Here is a 16,718-nt window from a genome sequence, read left to right as displayed (position 1 = left end):
TGCACTCACCCACCCAACCGCACCACCCCTGCGGGCACTTCCCCATGCTGCGACTGCATACAGCAGACTTTCTTGTAACAATGTAAAGAGTGTTATTTTAAGTAGACTGTCACATAACAATAGAATGGGTGTCTTTTTTAGTGAGTCAGAACAACTGGCTTTGCAAAGGGTCAGAGTAAGGCAGCCCTTTTGCCTATGTCGGAGGGTTGGACCACCATAATATAAAAAGTAGACTTTTTGCCTTTGTCAAAGGGTCAGCAAATCAACACATATAATGCTGCCTTATTGCCTTTGCCAATAAATTAACATTAATTTATCAATAATTATAATTCAATGTACTTTCATCTATATACATAGCAATGATTCTAATTAATCACTGTCCCATAATAAAATATTTTTTTCAAAATGCATTTAATAACCCAGGAGACCTGCAGTTTCTTTTTACATTTCCTGTGGGACTGCTGCACTCGCCACAGCCCCTCCTCCTTCGCCACAACAGTTTTATAACATGTTCGAAGTGCCCCTGGTCAAATTGGGGTGCCAACAAACAGGGAAAAATAAATAAATGAGCCTTTGAAGGGCATAATAGGGGGCTACTGGCCATGAGCAGTAAATAATAAAAGTGCAGCTTTAGCTCACTATGTCAAATTGTGCCCCGATCGGTCCATGGGGTCAGAATTTTATGGAAAATTAAAAAATGCGTTTACTATGGACAAAAGTGTGTCTATACCATGAGAACAGCAAGAGTGCCGACTGCCACCGACAATACTACAATGAAAGTGAAGTTATGGTTAGATTTGGTAACAGATGAACATATGCTTAGAAAAACATTTGAAGTTCACTTAAAAAGCAGTAATAGTTATGTCTACAAATTAATAACAAAAGCTTCATAAAATTTGCCAGGTATAGTTAGCTCTTGTTTCTTTGCAATATAATTAAGGCTTTGCGAAGTCTCGGCCATGGTGATCCATGATGGGAAAAGTGCTGAAATAATATTTTTAGGTATTTAAAATGCTGTTTTGAATTATATTTTCCTTTGCTTTCTTCTTTTCTTATAATTTTTCTTTTTTTTTCCTTTACATTTATATGGGCGATTTTAAAATAAAAGTAATGTAATCTAAAACAAAAAAACATAAAACTAGAAATCAATGTTAATAGAGATTCATCAGCTATGAAGGGTATTATTTATTAAGCACGAATCCTTTCCAATATCTATGCTGAAAAGTATTGATAAGATGTTTGAAATATAAAGTGAGAAAGGAAGACGCGGTGACAACACAGAGTCAAAATAGGTTTGGATGAATACCCAGAAAATATTTGTTCTTGGAAGCTCAACGCTTATTGATAGCTGTGCTATTGTTGTAGTTCAGTAGCTTAAAATACATACAATATTAATAGTATTTTTTAAGTAAAAAATAATAATTTGGAAACAGTAAACAGTGAAAGATGTGTGTTATGCTCTTGCATCTGATGGGTTTATTAAGGTAGAACAGGAGGATGTCTTATAAGCTTCTGTAAAAGCAATGTGCTAAAAACAGAAAGATTGGGCATTTTGGCCAGCAAACATGGGTAGCGAAAGCTCAGCCATCTTCTTGTCTCTTCAGGATATATGGTGTCTTTGGTTCTAGTCCTTCAAATTTAGCATTTTATGTTGATTGTGGAACCTTGTAAGCATATGTGTTTTACCAATATAATGATTTAGCTGTACCAGAAATAATCAATAGGTGCCTGCAGCGAAAAAAAGTACAATTTAAATTATGTAAATATGGTTGAAAAGTGTCTTTGTGAAAAAGAGAAAAACTTATGACTGTTCTGCAGAAATGATTTGTCTAAAATGAGGGAGTAACCAATGACATGTATGACTCTCCAGCAGTTGTTAAATGATAAACTGACCATCTTCTCTGTAGGCTAGCTCCTTCAGATAGAAGGATACCTTTGCCTAGGGTTCTAGTTCATGGTAAAGGCATCCAGCTGCTCAAGCCTTCCTCATCAGAGCTGAAGCCATGTGTACCCCTAGCTTTTGTTGCAACCTGGTAATTTACGTGTTCTGTTGCAGCAGTCAGGGTTTCCTGGCTTTGTTTCAAAGAAAAAACTAATATATAATTCCCAGTCCACCAGTAAAAACCTTGCTCAAAGGTATTCACTGTACAACTGTTGTGCCGCCAAGTCATAAATACCTACACAGAGCACTAAAAAACGAATTTGTTTAGAACTGTCCTTACCTTCTTTAACGTTTTGCGCTGTTTTCCATTTCCATCTTTTTACCTCGTTAATGTTCCATGTTCCTGTGAGAGAGCGTTCCTCCACAGACAGAACCGTTCCCAGGCCTTTAAGTAAAGACTTGTACAGACAGAAAAGTGAAAATTTAGATTAATAAATATTATAGTGCAACTTTAAATGAAATGTTAATATCAGATTTGTTTAGATCATCAGAGATTGTAATATATATATATATATATATATAATTTACCTCGTACATCTGTTTGTGGTGTGAAGTGCTGTAGATTCGCATGCTGTGCATCCTCCAGCCATTTAGTGTTTTTGGGAGTCACAAGGTATTGCGACTCCACATATTAGTGCATCTGCGTATAGGCATCGACTCATTGTTAGATTGTTTTTCCGCACAGAGGGTGAGGAAGGAATGGAGCATGGGAAGAGAGAACCAGATGTCCATATGGGAATAAAGTACAGCCACAGGAAAAAAGACATCTCCAACAACCACAGGCTTTGGGGAGGAGGGTGTGTGCATGTAATTCTACAGCACCCCTTGCCACAAAACACAGGGTAAGTAAAATGTTCCTTTCACGGAATGTGTAGCTGTAGATACACAATGGGTGCATAGACTGTAAAGCAGCTGTCTCCTAAGTGATAGCTAGCTGGGTGATGTAGCAGAGGACTGGAAAATAGCACGAAGTACAACTTGGCCAACGTTGGCTTGCTGGCATGCTAGGATGTCCACACAGTAGTGTTTAGTGAAAGTGTGTGAAGTGGACCATGTAGCTGCTTTGCGGATGTTAGCTATGGGGATATTACCTAAAAAGCCCAGAGAGGTCACGTTCTTGCAGGTAGAATTGGGTCTGGGAGGAACTGGCAAATACTGTTGGCCTTGCTGTAATAGGTTTGGATACATTTAACCAACCACCGTGCTATACTGGCTTTGGAGGGAGCATGGCGTTTATGTGGCTTGGAGAAGGAAACAAAGCTGTTGTTGTTCAAAATGGCTTAGTCCTGTCAACATAGTACATGAGAGCTCAAATAGTGAGGCTGTGTGCCTTCTTGAGGATGGCCAAGCACTCTGGAGTGAAACTGAGGTAACCAAACCCTAGAGGCCTCAGGAGCCAAATTGCAATACTGAGCTGACTGGGGTTCGAGTGCAGGATTGTGCCATGGTTCTGAGTGAGAAGTTTCAGCCAGGTGGGCAGTCTCTTGCACAAGACAACGGATAGGTCAGGGAAGGTGGTAAACCAGGGCTGCGCAAGTGAGAGCACCAGCATGAGGGTCAGGGATGTTTGTCGAAGTCTCTGCATTGAAGGAATGGGAGAGTAGGAAAAGTATCGGCAACTATCCCTGACCAGTTTATCCCTACAGCATTGCTCCTGGACTGCGGGTGTGGGCACCTGAAGGAGGAATTTTGCGTTTTTAGTGGTGGAGAAGAGATCTTTGTCAGGAAACCACAAATGACAGACATATGGGAGCAGGACTAGCGGGTGGAGTTCCCACTTGTGGACGTGATGCTGCGTTCTACAGAGCAGTTGTCCACATCTGGAAGGTATTCCGCATGTAGATGGCCTCTGTGGTGGATGGTCCACCCCCAAATGCTCTGAGCGAGCACTGACAAATGGGGTGAGTCAGTACGGGCTTGTTTCTGGAGATATTACATGACGGTCACGTTGTCGGTGGTAATGAGGTCCATCTGGTTGCAAATGTGACATAGGAAGGCTTTGAGTGCCCGTTGGATGGCTAGCAGCTCAAAGTTATTGATGTGGAGACCCTGTCGACGGGGAGTCCACAGACCCTGAACAATGAGATTGTGCAAGTACTCTCCACACCGAGAGCGGGATGCATCGGTTGTAATGGTCACCTGTATAACTGGGTCGAGGAAGGGACGGCCCTCCAACATGAGTACGGCACCAGATCAACTTTAGATCCTGCCAGTGACCCTCTGCTTGTGGCCACTGTGTAGGAGGGGGCACTCAAACAACAGACGCATGTGTAGCCTGGCATGAGGGATGATGGCAATAGAAGAGGCTATCATGCCAAGGAGGGACATGATTGTCTGAGCAGTTACCGGTCAAACCTGCCGGAAAAAGAGGGAGCAATGCTTGAAAGGCTTGAACCCTTGCTGGACTTGGGAAGGTTTTTCTTACCACAGAGTTGAGGAACGCCCTTATAAAACGTTGGATCTGAAGGAGGTAGAGGTGGGATTTTGTGGCAGTGATGGTGAAACCTAGACTGTACAGAAGATCTATGGTGGTTTGGGTATGAGGCAAGCACCGCTTTGGATTGTGCTTTTGATCAGCTAGGCGTCTAGGTAAGGGAAGACGTGTAAGCGGCCGCACAGGGTTGTGTGGATATCACTAAAAGGCATTTGATGAAAACTCTGAGGGTGGTGGTGACCCCAAAGGGAATCCCTTTGAATTGGTAAAGCTGGAGACCTAGCATGAACCAGGGGTGAGCAGGGTGGATCTGGATGTGAAAGTAAGCATTCTTCAGGTTAAGGGAGGTCATGAAGTCGCCTTGTTGCAAAAATGGAATGATATCCTGGAATGTGACCATGTGGAAGAGTTTGGCACGGATGTACTTGTTAAAGGGGCCGAAGGTCGAGTATAGGCCTGAGAGACCCATCGTTCTTGGGAATAAGAAAGCAGAGAATGTATACTACTGTGCCTTGCTAGTGTAACAGCACTATGGCTCCATTTTACAGAAGGGTGACTACCTCGTCCCGAAGGAGACGTTGATGTTGAAGGGTGAGGGAGAGTCTACGGGGGAAATGGTGTGAGAAGTGGTAGCAAGCTCCAGAAAGTAAAAGTGGAGTATGATGGCGAGGACCCACTGATCCGATATGATATCCTCCCACCGTGGAAGAAACCCCTGGAGTCATCCCACGACAGGTGCACAGTGTTCAGGGGAAGGGTAAGGAAGTCCTTGTTTGGCAGGGCTGCAACCTTTGCAGTGCTACCCTTACCACTACCTTTTGGGTTGTCATCCATGGAGCCCCTCTGAAGTAGCCACGAGGAGAGGCCTGCTGAGATTGCTGCAGCTGAAATGAGGTGGAGGTCTCTGGAGAGCTGGTCTTGGAGCCTTCCTGTATTGGGACCGACTAAAGGAATAACAGGCAGATGGGGTCTGCAAAGCCCCCATGACCTTTGCAATGCCTGTGCACTTCTTAATTTTATCCAGCCTTTAGTCAACCTGTGGACCAAAGAGGTACTCCCCAGTGAAGTGCAGATTAGGCACATGCTGCTGGACTTCTGTCTTGAAACCAGAGACATGCAGCCATGCGTGCATGCAGATCATGACACCAGAGTTGATTCCGCGAGCCACGGTTTTGGCAGAGTCGAGGGCACAGCGTTTGGTGGTATTAGAAATAAGCTTGCCTTCTGCCACTAACTCCTGGCCTCATTTGTTCCCCTAAAGCTCTTCCATGTCACTCCAGTGAGCCCAGCCATAGTGAGAGTAATCCGACCGAGTTGGCGAAGTGATAGTGGGTGGCAGACTGGGCGTTGGAAGGCCGTATCGATCTTCTTACTCTATTGACATTGTTTATTAGGATGGTTCCCCTAACTGGCAAAGACAAAAGTCACAAGTGGATTTCAAGATTTATCGTTTATCATCACCAAGCGTGAGATAGCAAGAAATTGGAAGACACCGGGGGGTCCACGACTGGTAGTGTGGAAGAAAGAAATGATAACTTGGGTAGGCTGTGAGGGGAGGATACTTATGAGAGAAGCCCAGCGTGGTATGAATAAGATTGACAGCGCTCAAGCCTGGGGAAATCTGGCGGATAGCTTGTCTTAACCTGAGCCAGATACACCTGCAGTGACTCCAAGGGGATTAGCCTGACTCTCTCCACTCATCACTATATTGCTCTCCTAACCAGACTGGGTCTCTTACGCTACCTGATATGAGATGGTGTCCGCTTATGGAGTGCCGCTCGCCCCCCTGTCCAACGGTCAACGGGCTGGTACATGCCAAAGAATATTATAAATGTTATATCTGTAGCACTATAATTACTCATGGGGGCAGAAGAGAGAAGAGATTGTTTACTGGCTGGCTATGGGCAGTCTTGACTATTATCGGCTACAAGCACCAGATATAGGACAAATGTAATGCCTACATTGTTTATTGCTGAAAAACCAATAGAATTGGTTTAAAAAAATTGGATGGAGACGGACTGGTGGGGTAGATGTCTAGGTAAGTGTCTCCCGGGGGTTCAATGTCCTTGTCATCCCAAGGGTCATTCTGTGAATGGGGCTCAAAGGGCTGCTCGTAAGGGTTGTAAAGAGCGCTGTGACTGTGTCCCCATAGCCAAAGTGTTGTGACCCCGGTGCTGAGAGAGGTAGAGATCAGGAGGTGACCAAGGGGGAGAGAAGTGGCAAGGCTTGCAAAGGAGGAGAAGGGGGAGGACGACGAGGAAGAGGTGTGCTGGTGGTCTTGGGTCTCTCCGAGCCTTTGGTGCCGGCATAGGCAGGACATTGATGGCTTCCTCAAAGGTGAGATTGCGCTTTGGCGGAGCAGAGTCTATTGGCTTTGGTGGGTCCAAGCAAGGATTCGACCCATCTGTAGATGAATGCGGATTTGCTTATGTTAAGTTTCTAGTTCATACTGCAGCTGCTACAGGATAGGGTGCTCCTGCTCTTCGGAACCGATAGAAGATAGAGCTTTGTTCTCTGAACCTTCATGCTCCAAGGATGATCTTGACACTGTAGGCATCAAGGACTTCAGGTCCAAAACAGTTTTTGACATCTGTGCTGTATCGACAGCTACACATGCCATAAACATATATAAAACATTACAGTGTTGCCAGAAATTATGTGAAATAAGTAAATCTAGATTATTCGAGTACTGCTGTTTTAGGCTCATTTTTGTTAATTTTTCCTCATTTCCTATCCCATTTATCCTATTTTCTCACTTGCCCTGTTCCCAATTGTGGTTCTTGCCTTTAAATACTTAACACCAAGCATAACAACAGGTCATTCACCATAAGTTGTGTATTTTGGACTGACAGCTGCTGCTGAAGGAAGACACAAAAAAGAAAGAAAACCAAGCCTCCGGATCTACCTTTCAAAAAATATCTAGCACTATGCATAGCTTCAATACTAGCAGAAAAATGCAAACCACGCCACTGATCTAACGTCATACGCTCAAAGTACGTGTGTTTCATCATCTGCAGTAATATTTAGCAGCAGGTGCAGTAAAAACATGTTGAAATGACAGATGAGATCGAAAACATAGGTGAATGCCACGTATACAATGTCTATGATTTGTCCACCCAGGATCAAGCGAGAGACAACCCCCAGTGACTTCCCCTACTACTAATAATGTATTGCTTTGTAATGCTGACAAACAACAGCCTACAATTCCCACTCTAAAAGTACACACAAACCTACGTTGAATGTTTCTCTTATCAGTGCAATGTTTTATGAAAGCACTTGTTCGGAGCTAGACGGTGTGTTGAATACGGAGGATGGAATTTTGACAATTCTCTGTCCCACATATACTCCCAGTGGTAGCATGTAATTTGTTTATAAAATACATCCTGTTTTATTTAAGTAATCAATCGTGTAGTTCTTTACATTGTGCAACTACTAAATGTAGGATTAGATTGTATAATAAGAACCCGTACACTAGTTTTTGGGAGTTATTTTGCAGGCAATGTAAATAAATGGTATTTCTGATCTAAGCTATGTCCTTCACCTCAATTTCTTGGATGAGCGGGCTTGGCCAAATTTGACACTATCAGTTCCAAGACTATACTATAGCTAAAATATTATAATACGTCTTAATACTTATAACTAAAATGTATAAGGCAACTTTATATCTTTCCAACCAAATCCCACCAACAACCTGGAAATGAAAGGCTTATTTTCAGTACCTTAACCCCTTCCGTGCGGCCGCGATTTTCCCCGTGTGCTGCAGCCGGCAGAACACGGGCGGGCCATGACGAACCCCAGCCGTCATCAGCACACGAGCACTGTAGTGCATGACGGCTGGGGTTCGTCACCAGCATGGAAGGGGTTAAAGGGGATGGATAACCTTTCTATTTAAGCACCACTGTTTTAAAATGAATACCAAAATATTAATTGCTGTTGTATCTTATTAAATGTATTGGGCAATTATATATGCACGGCCCGTTCAGTACGGATACCTGGATCTGACCATAAACCCAATCCTGTTCACTCTGATATACATTGCTATGGAGGAAGGAAGCATATTCAGCATGGCCGACACAGTACGTAAGGTGATATTCTCTCTTAGCGGTCCAGATGACAAACTGATCATAATTGATGGCTTACTTATACTGAGAAGAACACTCTCTCCTACTGAAAACTCTGAAACAAGTCTTTTCAAGGAATGCACCAAGAGAATGGAACGCTATCCCTCCATCATCAGAACCAATTCATCAGTGTTTCCAAGAGTGTTGCTTAAAGTTCTGCTATTCAACAACACTTTGAAACAGGAGTATCTATCTAACGCTCCTCCTGAACTGCTGTGTGGCTCCTTCAGCTGAGAGCACTGCAAAGGGACCTTAGAAGGGCTGCCACCAAGGGGATGTGTAATCTCTATTCTTTTTCTTACTCCGGGACACTCCCTCTCAGACGTCATTCTCCACAGGAGCAGCGTTTGAAAGGATCTGGGTTTCCTTCTTGAAGGGGACTATACTCCTAACATATCCCTATTTATTTGTTTCTTTTCACTGGTAATGTCTGCTAAGCAGAGCTTAATTCGTAAAAGAATAAGCGTGGGGCCCAAGGTTTTGCTCAGAGCAGCGCCAATGCTATTGTAGGTTGGGGTGCTGAATACCAAGGCTGCCTAGTCTTCATTCCACTTAATGCCTCCTTAATCGTCCACCAGACATTCCCTTCACCTTTATCACACTCTAGCAGATTCCTGCTTTCTCCCTTTGTCATGCTTTTTCTGTATTTCTGTTGCTCCTTCCATCTTCCTTGTGTTTTTATCAATCTCTAGCTCTGGGTGAGAAATCTGATGAGGAACAAGAAGCACTGGTCCCCGAACATGAGTGCAGGTGGGTCCCATGTGCAAGCAGCGGCTCAAAAAAAGCATTGCTTGTAAGGGATACTCAATATCTGCTATAGACCAGTCTCTTTGGACATCCCAAATCGCTTCTCAGATACAGAACATACTACCTGCTTGCAATCATACGTTAATCAGATATGTATGTATATTGTCCTCATTAAAATGCGAGTAAGCCATATTTACCCAAGTAAAGGTCGCTGAACTGAGTAAAGGGTGCTCAAGCTCAAATCACAGGCTTCAATAAAAAAACATGTTTAAAGGCAATCTCCCTCCACTCGTTTCCAAAATGCCACATAAATGCAAGCCCCCAGTCTATTGACTTCAACTGAGCTTAAGTGCAGTGTTCACTTTAGATTATACTTTTCTTCTGCGATAATGCACTAAATGAGTCATTTCATGCAGTTTTCTGCATATTCCTGTTCCTTATGCTAGTTACCAACTATAATTATTATTATAATATTGAGAACCACTCATATGATAAAACACTGACAAAAATGCCTTCAATTCAGATTGTGAGAAGTCAATATGTTTAATTGTTCCTTAAGCTCAGCGAAGAAAGCATTAAAGTGTTCAATTCTATTGCTAGGTTTAGAGATTCGAAGAGTGAGTTAGTACACTGTGAGGTAAGTGAAACCACAGGGCACTTGAGAAAGGGAGGGTCTCAAACCAACATTTTTGTCAAAAGAAAGGTATGCAGCTTGATTCTGCTCTTCGGTTAGGGATCAGTGCATCCTGTAACCTGGGGGCCTTGACTCCCAAAGTCTAGCATGTCTGCTTAAACCATTCAACAGCTTCTTGGGAAGCCAAATGTATATTTGCTGAATGCAAATTGCTTAGACAAGCAGAGGTATATGCAACAGGATGCTAGTTTTACAGGTATATTGGCTTGTTTTCGATACTTCGGAACTGAACTTGATTCATGCCAGCAATAGGACCCAAGCAAGCATGTTCAGATAAAATTATCTACGGTCACTCTTTCACAAGATAATGCTATTTCTAGCTGGCTGTGCTTGAAGCCCTTGTTATCTGTTGACGAGTTACTTAGAGAGCACTGTGATGTTCCAGTGGTGTAGGTATGCCTTTACCAATGCACAGATCAGCTCTTTCCGGTGGTTACTTTGCAGAAGTGAGCGAATTTTACAGAGAAAGACGAGTTCTAGGCTGATGTCCATGATCACTGCATTGACTTGGCGAATGACCGAAACCTTTGAATGCGTACGGCTCTCATGTTTCTAAATCTCTGTAACCGGGCAGTCAGTGAAAACAGCCGGGTTTTGTTCATGTATAGAAATGTCCCTTCCAGTCTACCGAACAAAGGGTCCGGGAATATGGTGATGCTGCTCTTATACAGTGACCTTTTTCTTGACTGAAATTTTAAATTTTAATTAAGGACTGCCTAAATTCAACAGTGTGAGAACTACCAGCTTTATCTGTTAGTTGGGACTTTAAGATTATTTATTATTTGATAGAAGTTCAACTTGGAGCGAGTCAGAGCCTTTTGTGGTCAAACCAGTCTTTATGTCAGTGCTTTCTTATTGATTAATTTTATTCCCGTTGAGGGTTTAACATTGGAAAAAATTAAGAGTTCAAAGATGTTATTGTATTTCGGGTCTTATTACTCATCAGACTGAGGTGCTTTGAGGCAGTAGCAAAGATTTAATTTCTGCTATTTAATTTCTGCTATTTAAGCACTTTCCTGAAAGCATTTACAATATCCATGGCGCCCATTGGTCTACCAGCTGCAGCTACAGACAATTACATTTCAGAGCCCCTGGTCATTCTAAAAATCGGGCATGGACCCTGGATAGCCCTTGGACTTGCACTGGTAACCGAGAGCGATCCATGGAATGAGGTCTTTCCTAGTAAGGTAAAATACCTAATCTCCAAATGGACCTGTAAGCTTCCTGCCTTGAGAACGAGATTGTTCGTTTTTATTCAGGGTAAAAGTAGATGCATTATAACACCATTCATTTCTCCAGATAAGAACTAAGTTAATGGGGGCTTTTACACTCTTTATCTGATGCACAGTGCTCTTATTCACATTAAAGATAAAAAAGTTGCAAACATGTATTCTCATTATCTCCCACACTCATGGTCAAAGCTTGGTCATTGATCGACTGCATTCAAAAGGACGAAACTCATGTTCTGTTGCAGCAAATAAGAATCTATGCTTTGTACTTACTTTTCTTCATCCCTCCCTTCTTCCTGTATCCCCCTCCAAAGGCTCACATTTTCCATTTTTCTTCACCCACCTGGGACTAAGAGTTATTCATTTGCATTGTTAAAGCTAACCACAATGCCACTCCCTGACAACCAGTCCTTCCTCCTTATTTCTGCTATACCTTTGACTATTTCCTTTTCCGATTATTGCAATCCCTTCCTTTCGCCTAGTGTTATCCCTATCCATGGAAACCTACTCTTCTTTCTTTTCCAAAAAGTTTTTTCTTCACTCATCCCCGACTTCAATGATCCATTTTCTCTCCTCTCCATTCTTTAGTTCATGGAGTCTACAAATAAATATCCTATTACCTCTCCCCCAACACACTTGTTAACAAAGAAACTGCTCCTTTTTCTGTCATTAGTTTTCGAACCTCGCAAACTGCATTTCTTATCATCTTTCTTGATCTTTCTGCAGCTTGTGATACTGTTGTGCACTCCATTCTGATCTCCTATTTGAAGAGGGTATATTTGGCACAGTAGTTCAATGAGTCTCTTCTTACCTCAATTATCTTATGATTTGCCTTGACCAGGATATAATTCGGATTCTCTCGTTCTCGGCTGTGATTTTCCACAGCTCTAAATACCTGGCAATTTCATCTCCTCTACACACCCTTTTGCCTCCTGGAAACCATCTTTGAAAATCTTCTGTTATGTGTATGCATCTTTGGGAGTCTCTTGTTATGCCTATGGATACAATTTTCAGATCTGTGTTCGTCTAGTTTGTGTACACCAGTCTCTAATTCCAATCCATCAAGCCATAGATATTCTCAGATTTCTATATCTAAAAATGAGATTCTTTTCTTCTGTGATCTTTCTCCTTCTATATTATTCCAAGTGTAAATAACAGAATGTTACAAATATCAACTGGCTGTATTGTTCATTCCTTTGCAGCTGGTGACCACCCCCACCCACTACGCCGGACACACACTCGACCCTGTGTTCTCATCCAGCAAGGACATCACCTTCAGCCACGCCACCGGACTCCACTGGACGGACCACAGCTGCATCCACTTCAGCTTCAGAAGGACCACGATCCACCAACAACAGGTGGTACGCAGAAGCTGGAACAAGATTACAGCCGACCAGCTCACGAACTCCCTGAGCATGAACCCTCCCACCAGCGCAACTAACCCAAGCCAGGCGGCCACAAACCTCACGAAGTGGATCAGCAACTGCGCAGACGACCTCGCTCCTCTGAAGACCCCGCCTAGCAGACCCGGCAGCAAGAAAGCCCCATGGTTCACCGACGAACTCAAGAGCTCCAAGAAGAACTGCCGAGCACTCGAGAAAGCCTGGCGAAGAGACCCAACACCGAACAACATGACTGCCCTCAAGCTCGCCACCCGAAAACACCACCAACTGATCCACGCCACCAAGAAAACTGCATTCAAGGAACGACTGGACAACAACGCACACAACAGCAAGGAACTCTTCAACATCGTTAAAGAGCTCTCCAACCCCAACGCCGGAAACAACGACATCACCCCTTCGCAAGACCTCTGCAACTCCCTCGCCTCCTACTTCCACAACAAGATCTCGGACATACACAACAGCTTCAGCACTCAACCGACGCACGCCACGACTGAACCACCGCCCCCCACCACCACCCTCCGCGCCTGGACCCCGATCAGCACCGAAGACACCATCCGCACGATGAACTCCATCCACTCCGGATCTCCGACCGACCCCTGCCCTCACCACGTCTTCAACAAGGCCGACGCTGTCATCGCACCCCACCTGCAGGACATCATCAACACCTCCTTCAACACCTCTACCTTCCCGAATAGCTGGAAGCACGCCGAACTCAGCGCTCTACTAAAGAAGCCATCAGCCGACCCCACCGACCTCAAGAACTACCGCCCCATCTCGCTGCTCCCGTTTCCTGCAAAATTCATTGAGAAGACCGTCAACAAGCAGCTGGCCGCCTTCCTCGAGACGAACGGATCCCTCGACCTCTCGCAGTCTGGCTTCCGGGCCAACCACAGCACCGAGACCGCCCTGATCACAGCCACCGATGACATCCGAGCCCTGCTCGACAACGGAGAAACAGCGGCCCTCATCCTCCTACACCTCTCCGCGGCCTTCAACACTGTCTGCCACCGTACCCTAGTGCGGCGCCTCAACAACGTCGGAATCCAGGAGAAGGCACTGGAATGGATCATCTCGTTCCTCGCCGGAAGGACACAGAGAGTCCGCCTCCCCCCGTTCAGATCAGAAGCCACCGAAGTCATCTGCGGCGTTCCCCAAGGCTCCTCGCTCAGCCCAACCCTCTTCAACGTCTACATGAGCCCCCTCGCAGCCATCGCACGCCAACACAACCTCAACATCATCTCCTACGCCGACGACACCCAGCTGATCCTCTCCCTTACCAACGACCCCGCCACCGCCAGAGCCAACCTACACAAAGGGATGACAGACGTAGCCAAGTGGATGATGAACAGCCGCCTGAAACTGAATTAGGACAAGATGGAAGTCCTCATCCTGGGATCTTCACCCTCCGCCTGGGACGACTCCTGGTGGCCCCCTGCCCTGGGCAACGCACCCAAACCAACAGACCACGCACGCAACCTGGGCTTCATCCTGGACTCCTCCCTCTCCATGACCAGAGAAGTCAACGCCGTCTCCTCGTCGTGCTTCAACATCCTGCGCATGCTACGTAAGATCTTCCAGTGGATCCCCACTGAGACCAGGACGACGGTCACCCAGGCCTTCGTCACCAGCCGTCTGGACTACGGCAACTCCCTCTACGCCGGAACCACCGCCAAACTCCAGAAGAGACTCCAGCGGATTCAGAACGCCTCTGCACGACTCATCCTGGACATCCCCCGACGCAACCACATCTCCGGACACCTGAGAGATCTGCACTGGCTCCCGGTCAACAAGAGAATCACCTTCCGTCTCCTCACCCACGAACACAAAGCCCTACACAACCAAGGCCCAGGATACCTCAACAGCCGCCTCAACTTCTACGCCCCCACACGCCAGCTCCGATCGACCGGCCACGCCCTCGCCTCCGTCCCCCGCATCCGAAGAGCCACCACAGGAGGAAGGTCCTTCTCCTACCTGGCCGCCAAGACTTGGAACTCCCTCCCGACCCACCTCCGCCTGACCCAGGACCACCTTGCCTCCAGGAAGCAGCTCAAGACCTGGCTGTTCGAGCAGTAGCGGACCCCCCCCTCCCCTAGCGCCTTGAGACCCTCCGGGGGAGTAGTGCGCTATATAAATGCTTTGATTGATTGATTGATTGATTTGATGAGGACTAATGGAAAGCATTGTATTCAATGAATTTATGTAGTGATTTTTACATAACTATTTTTATCCAACATTTGCATTCTATGGCCAAAGTGGATAACCGTGAAAGGTCTGAACCAGTTCCTAAAAAAATATACATAGACATTGCTATCAAACTCATTTACATTTAAAAAAATAATCTAAAGTACACTAATTGTAGCTCAGGTATAACATACAAAGTGAAGCCCAAATAATAAATATTAAGGTTTTTACTACGCCAACATGCTTCTAAACAGCTTCAGCAATATTTTGGAAAACTATGTGAACATCCAAGTTCCAACTGAAACACACAAGTGCAAGCCAAAACTGTCAGCACCTAGGTATTCTAAAGATTTCACGGCCAATAAATGCTTCATCCACAGAAAGTAAAGCAAATGGAAGACAAACAAAACTGACAACCTCACGGTGCTAAAGTCCCTTTGGGCAATACACAGGCAGCTCATTATATCACAAAAACAAATGGGCAGCTAGGACAGAGATGCCAGAAAGGACAGTCATCCTAAAGATTTTGGAGTAGACGCCTCACCCACTTGATAGTGGCATGCTTCATCGTTAGTGCCTAGCCTAACCACACCCTGGTATGACCATATAACCAAGACAAACTCAACCAAAAAAGGATGGGAGTTCTTATATAAATCGTAGCTGGATATGTGGCAGGAAATCAAAAGGTAAGAGGTAAATTGTATCAGGGTACCCTAGACATAACTACAAACAATGATTGGGTCTTGTAGTTGAATTGCAATATCTTCCAGGTTGGGCTGCGGTCTGATGTGGGATGCTGCAGGTTCACTCATAGGTTACCTACCCTGACAAATGTGGGCCTACAGGTGGGAGCATCCTGAGAGATGCGCATGATATCTAAACCACCTCAATATATGGTTTCTGAGGGAAAGTCTCCTTGATTTAAGGAGAGATCATTAGGCCTCATTTCTGCATGGCACGACTGCTTATATAGGCAGGGACTTCACTAGTCCTGATGAAGGCCCTAGACCAAGGCAGGTTGAAACATGTTGGCTTAACAAGGGTCTTTTTGAGACACTGCAATTCAACTGCAAGACCCAAACTATATTTTTAATCCTTGCTAGGTATTGGCGCATCACTCATTCACCCATCATCTGCAATATACCTTAACAAGCAGTATATGCTCAACTCCACGGTTACACAAGTGTTAACCATCTCCTGAACAACTAGAAATATGCTTCAGCTAACGCTGCGGCACACAGAGACTTACATATTTAGACAACGTCCTTCTGACCACAGATGAAGATGACTTCTGCCTCCTTATACTGCTGGACCTCTCCGTTGTCTTTTACACAGTTAACCATTCAAACCAGTTTCAAATTGGATTCACTGACAATGTCCTTCACTGGTTCTCTTCCCTCCCAACCAACCAAAAACAGTATGTTCACATGGTCCCTAAAGATCACTGTCACCTGTGGAGTCCCCTAGGGTTCTTTACTGTCCAATGTTAGCTTTTAACTCTAAAAGAAGCCCCTTTGGAGCTCTTTTCACAAAATAACAGCATCAAGATTCTCTAATATGCTGATGAAACAAACCTATACTTGAAAGTCTCCTCTGCTGCAACCATCCAATGCCTTAACACACTTCTTGCTCCTCTTCCAGACCCGGATGTCCACCGTCTACATGCAGCTCAATCCAACTATCACAGAAGTCCTATTATTTTGCAAGATCAACAAACAAGAAAAAGTACAAACTTGGCTCAATGACATGAACCTTGATGGCTTCGAACCCCAACTTTCATCGAAGGTTAAGTAACTTGGATTCACCCAGGACACCAATCTCAGCTACCACAATGCCAAAAAAATCAAAGACAGCTTAGTTACCAGCTCTCTCTTCTAGTCTAAAGGAAATGAAAACGGATTTCCAAATAGTAACTTCAAAACTGCTATGCAAGCCTCTATACTATCACAATTGTATGAAGCCCTGCC

The 16,718-nt window shown here is 44.7% G+C and overlaps 1 protein-coding gene across 1 annotated transcript in view; it reads right to left on the bottom strand.

The window, feature by feature from the left end:
* MAN2B2 (mannosidase alpha class 2B member 2) overlaps nucleotides 1-16,718 on the bottom strand; it is a 331,173-nt gene that overhangs the window by 2,006 nt on the left and 312,449 nt on the right. The window contains exon 18 of the mRNA XM_086964114.1: nucleotides 2,223-2,340. Within this exon, the coding sequence (XP_086820240.1) occupies nucleotides 2,223-2,340 (118 nt within the window). The remainder of the gene's footprint in view (nucleotides 1-2,222; nucleotides 2,341-16,718) is intronic.

The sequence above is a fragment of the Lissotriton vulgaris genome, chromosome 3_2 (assembly GCF_964263255.1).
Source record: "Lissotriton vulgaris chromosome 3_2, aLisVul1.2, whole genome shotgun sequence".
Classification (NCBI taxonomy): Eukaryota; Metazoa; Chordata; class Amphibia; order Caudata; family Salamandridae; genus Lissotriton; species Lissotriton vulgaris.
The sequence above is the reverse complement of the archived record's forward strand: the minus strand, read 5'-3'. Positions and strand labels throughout refer to the sequence as shown.